This window comes from Chiloscyllium plagiosum, chromosome 9 (genome assembly GCF_004010195.1).
Source record: "Chiloscyllium plagiosum isolate BGI_BamShark_2017 chromosome 9, ASM401019v2, whole genome shotgun sequence".
Taxonomy (NCBI): Eukaryota; Metazoa; Chordata; class Chondrichthyes; order Orectolobiformes; family Hemiscylliidae; genus Chiloscyllium; species Chiloscyllium plagiosum.
In genome coordinates this window covers 78,455,320-78,466,969 of record NC_057718.1, presented here as the reverse complement: position 1 = coordinate 78,466,969, position 11,650 = coordinate 78,455,320, and the positions used below count along the sequence as shown (strand labels likewise).

Here is an 11,650-nt window from a genome sequence, read left to right as displayed (position 1 = left end):
TCCTTGGAGCATCGGAGGCTGAGAGGTGACCTTATAGAGGTTTACAAAATTATGAGGGGCATGGATAGGGTAAATAGACAAAGTCTTTTCCCTGGGGTTGGGGAGTCCAGAACTAGAGGGCATAGGTTTAGAATGAGGGGGGAAAAGATATAAAAGAGACCTCAGGGGCAACTTTTCCACGCAGAGAGTGGTATGTGTATGGAATGAGCTGCCAGAGGATGTGGTGGAGGCTGGTACAATTGCAACATTTAAGAGGCATTTGGATGGGTATATGAATAGGAAAGGTTGGGAGGGATATGGGCCAGGTGCTGGCAGGTGGGACTAGATTGGGTTGGGGTATCTCGTTGGCATGGACGGGTTGGACCAAAGGGTCTGTTTTCATGCTGTACATCTCTATGACTCTATGACTCTAAATGCAGATTAAAAACAAAAGGCATGCTTACAGCCTATGAAACGGATTCCTAATGCTGTGAAGGAATTGATTTCAAATTCAATTCCACTTAGTATAGCCGCACAAGTTTTAATATGAATTTAACTGTTAGCACATAGGTAGAAATTCATGAATGTTTCAAATAGCCATGTGCACATTCACTTATAAATAGCTTTAAATGTGTCAAAGTGAAGTGATTTCACTCATCTGAGTCAAAAGGCGGTGAGTTGAAAGCCCATTTCACAACAGGACTCAGTGCAGTGTAACTTTAATTACTGACATTAATTCCAGTATGCAAATTGTTTATTACAGTAAATACAGATCATTCAGCTGTAATGCGTGTTTTGTTAATGGAAATTTGTTATAATGTGATTGACGGATTCGGGGACACTGTTTCTATAGAGTGAACTTTTAAAGCATGTACTGGTTATAAAGCGATTTCGGTCCATTAGTCTAAATGGCGCTGCTAATACGCAATTTTTGTATAACACGGGATTGTATGAGAACGGAACTATTGCGTTATGGCAGAACTGACTGTGGTGCCAAAGCAGAGTTTAAACAGACAAAAAAAATTGGCTCCCAACCCCATTAGAAGATACTACGATTGAAAGATGGGGATTTTAAGTGGTGCCATAGAAGCAGGAGAGAAAAATGAAACAACAGAGATTTTGGGAGGGAGTTCCAGCATTTAGAGCATAGCAAACTCTCATGATTGCAATTTGGACACTGATGTTTTAACAACTGTGTATCATTAGCAAGAGTTGACATATTAAGTTAGCAGCATGCAATATTAACAACATAATTGGAATTAATGTTTCTAACTAAAATTAAAACATACCTCCGTCACAATACTGGAGATGGAGCCATTTTCAAAAACCCACCCGTCCTGGCAAGTTGTACGTGGTAGATCTTGGGATCCATTCTGGACAAAAAGCAGTGGATTTTCACAGCTGCCTGAAGAAGAGTTCCAGTCAATATCGTATGTCTCACACTGACTGTATGAGGAGCTGCCAGATTGCCCCACAGGTAACGTATAATTCTTCTCCTGTTCCAGAGACCAGTTGCATTTATCTCTCAGCTCAGTCACCCCAGGACTCCTGCACCAATGGTCAGGAGTAACTGCTAAAAAAACAAATCCAACATAGAGATAGGCGAACGCCGCTGAGGTCAGGCATACAAAAAAGAATGTGATCTTCTGATATAATCCAAATCCTCCTACTTCTTCCAAAACATCATCAAAAGTCAACATTATGATGTATCTGTTCAACAATAAGTGAAAAAAGCAAATTGACAGTGACTGAATGTCCTGCTTGCACAAGACCTGCAGTAGTGTATCCCAACAAACCAATGTGAAATCTTGGTCTACCAATCAACTGTGTAAACTGAAGAGTTAGCCAATTTAGTAAATGAATGAACAAATGAAACGTGACGCTGAATTACTCAGAGCAATTACAAACTACTATTGGTAACCACTTTTCAAAACTTCAAGTTTAATACACAACTCAAAGTCCTATGCTTTAATGATTTTTTTCAAAAAATGTATTATTTTTGAGCTGCCCATACATCAGTTAATGAGATTCAAAGCAACTTGTGGAAATATTGTAAGTAATTTCAACATGTGTACTGATTAGTGAAAAAACATGAATTTTTTTTTTGCATATGAAAGCTCCTTACCTCTCTGAAGAAAAAAGTTGAAGTAAAAAGTATATTACACATTCCCACAGACCCACTTTCCACCACATTGTGATTGAGAGAAAGTGAGGACTGCAGATGCTGGATGATGGGCTTATGCCCAAATGTCGACTGTCCTGCTCTTTGGATGTTGCCTGACCTGCTGTGCTTTCCCAGTACCACACTTTTCACCTTCCACTACATTGCATTGGGTTTGCAGTGCCATTGGAGGTAATAAAGCAAAGTAATCTGATTTTATCATAGAACCCAAATAACTTGGATAGATTGTCACTCACCTATCATATTTATGACTGTTTTACAAACACCTTCATGTTTCCTGAGAAACTGCATACAGAAATAAGATAAAATGTAGCAGCACCAACAAAACAAAAGCTTTTTAGCTGATGCAAAATAAAAGGGTAATAGTATGTGATTGTGAATGTAAATTATTATTCTGCTTCTCTATAGATATAATTTTATCAAAAATCAGCCAAGGGTCAGTTTTGACAAGTTTCACGAAGACTTTCTCTCCATGAGGCCTGGTGAATTTCCTTATGCTATCCTCATACCTACGCATCATGCCTCCATGGCACCTGCTCATTCTTATCTCCCACTCATTGTAGGTGGAAGTATTCATCACAGTCTTTGAGCTGGTACTATCTTTAAAACCCACAGTGCCCCAATTCAAGCATTGGTAGTCTGAAGCTGCCCTTAACCTTGAAAATAATCAGAGGTCAACCAGAAATAAATGCTTCACAGTGCAAAAGGTGGCATGGCTGACACCTCATTGTACATTATATTAGTGCATTAGTACAACTGTTGTTAATTAAGAAACAAGCCACACAGCTTACCCATTCTTAGTCTCATTACATCTTACTTCATGTAGCCCAACATTTTCTCATCATTCAATGTCAGACCATTATATACAGGAAGGAGGAACAAAAGTTATTAAGGATATAGGCAAAAAGATAGCTTCGAGGGTATTTGGTACAGAACTCTAAGATGTGGTGCTGATGATCACAGGTGACTGTACATTGAACTAATAGAATCCTTTTCCATTGAAGACGTCTGCCAAAGTGGCTCTCTCAAAGTCGATTGCCCTTGCACCTGGAAGAAACCAACATTGTTGACAAAGGCCACAACTCCAGTTGTAGCTCTAATCTCTAATACCCCCCTATGAGAATTGGAAAAGTCGTACAAAATCCTGGTTAGACCTCACTTGGAGTACAATGAGCAGATCTGGCCACTATACTTTAGGAAAGATATATTGACCCTGGAGTGAGTACATTGTAGGTTTATAAGAGTGACACCTGGAATTTAAGGGTTATGAGGAGTGATTATAGAATTTAGGCCTGTTTTCTCCAGAATTTAGAAGGTTAAGAGGTGATCTGACCAAAGTCTTCAAGATATTAACAAGAAAGATAAACCATTTCCATTGACTGGAGATTCTTTAACTAGGGAACATTGTCTCAAATTAGGGCGAGACCTTTCAGAAGAGATGTTTGGAGGCACTTTTACATACAAAGGGTAGTTGATGCTATATCAGTTGTTAGTTAATTTGAGATAGATAATTCTTTGTTAACAAAGTTATAACGGGATTTGGACAAACGACAGACATAGGGAGTTAGGCCACAGATCAGCCTTGAACTCATTAAATGGTGCAATAGGCTTGAGATTGAATGACTTACTGCTGTTCCTGTGTTCCTACATAACCTCATCACTAAGAAACAAGATGACGTGGTGTGATCAGGAACAAATTTCATACATTTGTGGGTTGAGGATTGAGATATCTCACACAGGTCCTCGGTGACTTCCTGGAAACATTGCATGAACGTTTAATGTATCTGTCACCTTGATGGGATAGCGTGGCTGCCCATTCCTTCATGTCAATCATCCCCCTCCAGCAGTTGGCACAGTTCTGTGTCAGTGCCCTGGGACATCCTTAGTATGTGGTGATGTGGCACCTCACTCATCTGGAGGAAATGGCATTGAGAAAAATAGACTCTGGGACTCTTGAACCTTTTACACATTGTGAAGGGACCTTCAGCTGAGACCTCTTCATATGGAGCCTGATTGGCATTTACTGGAAGTTATTGCTAGTCTTGGGATTGCTGGTGCATCTGTTTCTCCACCTCCCTGGGCCTTCACAATAGCAACAGTGATGATATCTCCTGCAGGGTCTAGATCCATTGGTCACATTTCCAATGAACATGTGTGGGCAGTATAAGAAACAGAATAATTCCTTAGTAATGTAAGCATCACTCACAAATGACAATTTAGCTTAGTCATTCATATAGTGGGATATGGAGGACTCCGACATGGAGGACCATGGAATGCCTCTACATAGATCTTTGACAAAAGTTCTTTATACCAATGAAAGCAGCATCTGTCGTAAAGAGACAGTAGCAGATTTCAAGTGTTGTATAAGTGTGGAGACTTATGGTATCATTGCACATAAGAGCATGTTGTTGAATGCTTACAATTCATAAGGAAATCAGTACTGTGCCCCTGTGCAGCCTCTGAGATCTTGTAGTATTGAGCTTTGTGGCCTGCAAATGCCACTGTTAAGGTCACCTGTGATTATTTTTGTTTTATAGAGATGACCAATTTTAAATCAGCAGTAACCAGTGCCATGATCAAGATTGCTTGTGACAAGGATTTATATTCTATGCAATTAGAAACTGCATGCATTTCACATGCACATGCGATAATCACAGACTCTTCAATGTTGATTAATACACTTACTCTTGAAGTGTCTCACATCATTCATTTGTTGAGGTTCACCCTTCACATTTATTACCCCCTCTATATTCCTGCATGCTGCCTCCAATTCCCTACCTCCCTGTCACAGCAGTGATCTTTGATAGCCATTTGATCTTTATTTCACTGACCCTCAGGAAAGACTATGACTCACCTCGCTAAGTGACTTCAAAGAAAAATTAATTCTGCCTACTTCAGGTGTGGTCCCAGTCATTTTCTATTTCCAGTGTACATTTATAAGTCGTAGAATATGGAAGGAAATGCAAGGTCATGGACGGCTCAGTTAGACACAGGCTCAGCTTGTTATTTAAGGTGCCCTCCCCAAATCTCCATATTCAGTTCTTCCTGGCACTCTGTCGAATCCATCAGCACTGAGATTCCAAACATTTCCGCTCACCACTTTGATCTGCATGAGCACTAAGAAATCAAGGTGCAGCCAGATCCATATCCAGGCTGAATTCAGTGCTTGTCCCGTAGCACGTTTGTCCCTGCAATATCATTCCAATTAAAGGGGCCGGTGTGCTCCAAAGTGCACTCCATAACACAGAACCGTGTTGCAAGTGCATCGGAAATATGCCAAATAGGTGCAGTGAGGCTGGTATGTGTCCAATGGACAAGAGGTATCAGCAGTTGCTGCCTCTGGAGCAAGCCCTGAGATGTTGGTGACTAGTGTCCAAAATAGTGACTCAGCAGAGCAAGGGACAAGCTGGAGGTGCCAAGCAACCACTTTGACTTTTATATTGGGAAATGCCACTGTCTAGGTTCTTGCTACCAGGCAGAAGAATGACAAACTGCATAAAACTTAGGTCTGATAGTAACGAGATGTTAATGCATGAAAATAGATCTCTCAGTGTTCACTGCTGAGAGTCACATCTTGCCATTCACCACCTGGTGGGAATATGGAGTTTTTTGCTGTCGGTATAAAAAAAGCTCCTCACTAGCTATCTCATGATTTTCTCAACCATCTTGCCAATACCTGGAAAGATGCTGTCCTATTTGTCTGCAGCCTTTTATTACAGTTATCTAAAACATTCTCATCTAAACACATGCTCTATAATCCAAATGGTGGCACTGCATTCACTTAGGCACATGCTTATCTTTGCAAAGATTTATGTAGAGAAGCTCTTATCATTGGTGTCTCCCCACAAATCTATTCTCGACTCCATCCTGTTTCTTATTTGCAAGATGTGAAATTGCAACATTAATTTCCATATGTACATTAATGACACCCAACTTCATCCCTGCTGCTCTTAACCCTTCTACCAATTCTACATTGTCTGAACTGCTCATCTGATGTTCAGCACGGTATGAGCAGAGTTATCCTTCTATAAAATATTGAGAATTCAAAACTGTTGTTTTTGGTTACCACTATAAACTCGATTTCCTAGCCACCGATTTCCATACCTCTCAATTTAAGATTGATGACAGTTCACAACATTGCTATCATATTTCATCTGAGTTGAGCTTTCAAGTACACTTCCATGGAATCATTAAAATTGTCTATCTCCATGTCTGAATCATCGGACTGTTCCTGTCTCTGCTTATCTGCTGCTGAAACATTCAGTCATGTCGCTGTAAATCTAAACTTCACAATTCTAAGGCATGCCTGGCCAGGCTCCCATCTTCCACACCCTGTAAATCAAACTCATCCAAAACACTGTTGCTCATGTTCTATCTTATACAAAGCTCCATTCCCCCATTATCACTGTGCCATTTGACATGCCATCTCCTGTTGAGCAGTGTCTTAATTTTAACATCTTCATCCCTTGGTTTTTAATTTCCTGCATGGCTTCATCCTTTTCTCCATTCCACAAACTTCTAGTTTAACTTCCTAGATGTGTCTTATAAATACTAGCCTCTTGCACATCTACAATTTTAATTTCTTGTTAGCCAAGCTATCAACTGCCTAGGCCCTGAACTCAGGAATTCTCTCTCTCTCTCCCTCCTTCTTTAAAACACCCTTTGAGACATATCTCTCACCAATATCTTAATTGTCTGCCCCATTGTCTCCTTGTGAGACTTGGAGTCATTTTGGTAATTGATAGTAGTCTGGTGAAGAGCCTTGAAGCTCTTTATTGCAATTAAGGCATTAGTAGTTGTGGATTGATTTTGCTGGTATTGGAGATGTGAACAGGAATTTTGATCAACAGTTCTTCAGATTTACACAACAGATTGGGTATTGATGTGTCAGCATTGGGCTTGGCAGCCCCAGCCAATTAACGGCCATAATCACTAGATCATACTCAAGATCCCTTGGATTACAATTAAATTGCTTCAGTTTTATTGAGGTTAGACTCATAGGATGGACTGGAAATCTGCAATGGTATTTTCTGCCCTTGTCTAATGAGGAAGTATAAGATCAGTTCACTACTATGCTTAGCCACAAGGGGATGAGAAATCAACAAGATGCTGTGCAAGTCACTGCTTTTTTCCCCAGATTCCCTACAGTATGGAAATATGCCCTTCAGCCCAACCAGTCCACACTGACTCTCCGAAGAGTAACGCACCCAGGCCCATTTCCCTCTGACTAATAGCATGTATTTCCTCACCACAAATTCTCTGTAACGCGATTGACGAATTGGGGAGGCTATTTGTAAAGCATGAACTTTTAAGTCACCAACACGAAGTGTTGTTTCTAAAGCATGATTTTTCTATCGTGCTATCGTGCGGGTGCTATCGTGTTACCATTGTGTGATGGAAGAGCTGACTGTACCTTAAAGAACCAAGCAACATCTTTTTAAAGTAGCATGTATGCAATTATGTTTTATGCTAAGAGGGTTGCTGTATTACAGGAGGATAATGGGATGGAATTTTGGCAAGGATTCCAAAAGGTCTCGGATAGCTCAAGGAACAATATCACATTACATTACTTCTGGAAGCCAAGCCAATGTCTCCAGGAAGACTACAATTACCATTGCTAGAGAAAGCTAAAGCTGAGATTGACAGTATGCTGCACAGTGGAGTGATATCACTTTTGTCACAATGCCAACTATGTAATGTGTTCCCAAGCCAAATGGAGAACTCAAGCTATATTGAAATATTATATCATCAAACAAAGTAATCCAGTAAGAAGGCTATTGTCCTCAGTGATGATAATCTGGCAAGAGTCACTAATAGCATATTTTTCACAAAATTAGATGCTAACAGATTTTGGCAAATACCATCAGACTATGAGTCAATGTTGTTAACCACCTTCTTGACACCATTTGGGTGATTTTGCTTTAATCACTTTGATATATCACTAGCACCAAATATATTTCAACATGCAACATCTCCCTTAGAAGGGAAAAAGGAGTAATTTGTCTTTTGATGTCATACTTATGGATGCTATAACAAGAACATGGTCACTATTTCTTTTGCTGTTACAGAAAACAAGTCTCACATTGAATGAGAAGTGCATAAATTATAGGAGCTCTCCTTTAGGCTAAAACAAGAGCAATAATAAATGTCCACAGCCACAGAGTATCAATGACATTCTGCAATTCCTAGGAATTATCAATTCCCTGGGAAATGAATTCTAAATTTGGCTACAATCTTTAAAAAGTCCTTTGAGACGAGGTCAATAGTGGCTTTCCAATATAAAGTGATCATAGCATTTCAGAAGGCAATGAAGAAATTGCTTTCTTCAGATGTGCCAGCCAATACAGTCCAAGGTTGTCTATGTTGTGAGCTGTAATGACTGCTGTGGAGCTCTCGGCATGGAGCATGAATGCCCCAGGATCCTCATACCCTCATTCTTTGAGGAATGGTGGTCTGACCTAACTAATCTTTGAGGTCTGATTCCTACTTAAAAAAAGCTAGCAAAAACATCGGTTTGTGGTTATGGCAATCTTTAAGCTTTAAAATTAGGGCAGAATGGGAGACATTTTGGGCAAAACTGACATCTGGGTCAACAAGTTATTAGATTTATAAAGACATATTGAATGAGCACTTAGAAAGTAAGTTGATTAGGGAAACAAATCATAGATTTGACAGGTAAGTTCCAAGGGAAGCAATATACTGCAGATGCTGGGAATCTGAAACAAACCACAGAGAATGCTAGGGGAGCTGCACAGGTCTGGCAGCATCTCTGGGGAGAAAAACAGAATTAACATGTTAAATCTAGTATGATTCTTCTCCAGAACTTTAACGAACCTAATTAATTTTTTTGAGCTATTAAGTAGTGGCAGAGGAATGTGTATGGACCAGTTTCCTAATTTATCGTGTGTAGGATTTATATAAAAGTTGCAACAGGTATTCAATAAGGTTCCACTTAAGTGATCCTAAACTAACATTAAAGCTTACAACATTGGCACCAGCCTGACAAGTAGGAAAGTATGATCAATGCATAAAAAGCAGGACAAATCTAACCTGGCCAATTACCAATAAATCAATCATTTTTTGATCATATCAAAGTGATGGAAAATTTTATTTGCTGATCTATCAAATGGCACTTGCAAATGAGTAACCTTGTCACTGATATTCAGTTTGGTGTCTGCCAGGTCCACTCCACTCCTGAACATATTACTGCTTTAGCCTAACTATGAACAAAAAAGCTGAACTCTCGTTGTGAGCTCAACGCAACGTTTGATCAAGATTTCATCAGGGACCGCTACTAAACACAGTCAATGGGATTCAGGACAAAATTTCTCTCTGGACTGAATCATTTCTGGCACAAACAAAAATGTTGGAGGTCAGTTACCTCTGGTCCAGAACATTTCTGCAGGAGTTCTTCAGAGTTGTGTCTTACACCCAACCATTTTCCGCTGCTTCATCGATGACTTCCCTCCATTACATGGTCGAGAGTGGGAATGTTTATTGATGATTGCACCAATGTTCAGCATTATTTTCGATACCTCAGATACTGAAGCAGCTTGTGTCCACATGGAATAAGGCCTGAGCAACATCCAGGCTTTAGCTGATACTTGTCTAGTAATATTTGTGCCACACAATTACCAGCTAATGACAATTGCCAACAAATAGCTATTTAATCATTGCTCCTTGATATTCAATAGAACATAGGTAGTGTCTCCCATCCACCCTCTAAGTAGCGTTTCGTGTAAAGGAACTGCCCAAATACATAACCTCATTTACTCGGCCATCCCATGTCCGCTCCTGCTCAGCGTGCACTCCGCCTATTCACGAAGTAAATTTGTATAGGATTAATTTACCTTCCCAGCTGCCCCCCCGGCCCTCTCCAATCCCACTGCAAACAGGAATGGCAATGCTATTACTAAATCTCCTAAGAACAATAGCCTGGTGGTTACCATTGACCAGAAATTGAAATAGACCATCCACATTAACTTTATGGTTACATTGCTAACCATAGGCATGGGGCATCATATTGTGGTTAAACAAGACCACCGCGATACGGCCACTCTGCGCTGTTGTGAATCTTGAAATCTGCCTGAAGGACGCTTTCTTGATCAAAAGCTGAATGTCCTTGATCACTGAAGTTCCTCCACTGGAAAGGTATGGAGATTGTTGCATGTCCATTCATCCATTGTCATAGCATCTGCATAGTCTCATCAATACACCATGCCTCAGGGCATCCTGGCCTGCAGCATAGAAGGTCGACACCAGTGGCCACGTCACATGCGTATCTGCCATGCATGTGGTGAATGATGCTCCCACATGTGGTGGTAGTATCCATGTCAATAATCTGACATGTCTTGCAACAGTTGCCATGACAAGGTGTGTCCTGAAGACTGGGTAATTTGCTGCGAACAATGGTCTGTTTAAGGTTTGGCAGTTGCTTGAAGATGAGAAGTGGCGGTGTAAGGATGACCCTGATGAGATGCTAGTTGTCATCGATGACATGCTGAAGGCTGCAAAGAACCTGGTGTAGTTACTCAGCTCTGGGGGAAGTACTGGAGGACAAAGAGCACTCTATCGGTTACATTGGGTGCCTGTCTTCTGAGGAGATCGTTACAGTTTTTCACTGCGGCACTGGTGATTTGAGCAACATATATTTTTAGATGAGTGAGGCAATTTAGAAAGAAACAAGTCAGAAATTACAATTTCTATTTATACCTATCACAGATCTTTATATTTCAACTGAGACACTTTTACAGCCATTGGTTTAATAATGCCTGAATTCTAGGTCCAGAGCAGTACAAGGAAGATTAATTTTATAGAAATGTTGGAGCTGTTGCTTTTTCTATCGCCTTGTTCAATCCCAATTATGAGATTTGCTCCATGAAAGGGGAAGGAAAACCGTATTTGAAACTGATCCTGTCCTTGTTTATGTAATTCTTGATCAGATGCAAGGGGATCTTTCATAATGAAATTAATTTGGTAAATCTGATTGCTCTGCCTGCAATTCCAGAATGTCTGAAAATATTCAAGTCACAATTCAACAGGAATTTAAGTCAATGCATCAATAATGATCAAGACCTTTCAACAAACATTACCGACAATGGCCTCACTAACTGCCAGCTTAGACGTCAAAAGTGTTTTACAACATTCCCAAGATCTGAAGTACCAACTTGGGTTATTAGATTTCAGTGGAGAAATCGAAAATCTAAGAAATCAATGACTGATGGAACCAAGCATTTTAAGTTTACTTTGGCTAAGTTGCAACCTGTGACCCAAAATAAATTATAATGTTTAACTTTAGTGCAGGACATTGCAGAAGTAAAAGATTACAAATGGTATAAACAATTCAAACATGCTCTAATGTAACTATTTGGATAGTGAAATTTCTAACCTCAGGAATTTCAGATTACAATTTCCTTGTTCTTCTCATGTTCTTTGACCTGGTAATTTAAAACTATGCAAGACACTAGTCAGGCTATATCTATCATATTG

The 11,650-nt window shown here is 40.0% G+C and overlaps 1 protein-coding gene across 4 annotated transcripts in view; it reads right to left on the bottom strand.

The window, feature by feature from the left end:
- The window catches only part of LOC122552969 (solute carrier family 22 member 2-like), a 54,385-nt gene extending 52,623 nt beyond the window's left edge, over positions 1 to 1,762 (bottom strand). For all 4 annotated transcript variants that reach the window (XM_043696290.1, XM_043696293.1, XM_043696292.1 and 1 more), the window contains exon 1: positions 1,269 to 1,762. In XM_043696290.1, coding sequence (XP_043552225.1) covers positions 1,269 to 1,679 — 411 coding nt within the window. In that variant the 5' untranslated portion in view covers positions 1,680 to 1,762. The remainder of the gene's footprint in view (positions 1 to 1,268) is intronic.
- Positions 1,763 to 11,650: the final 9,888 nt, after the last annotated feature.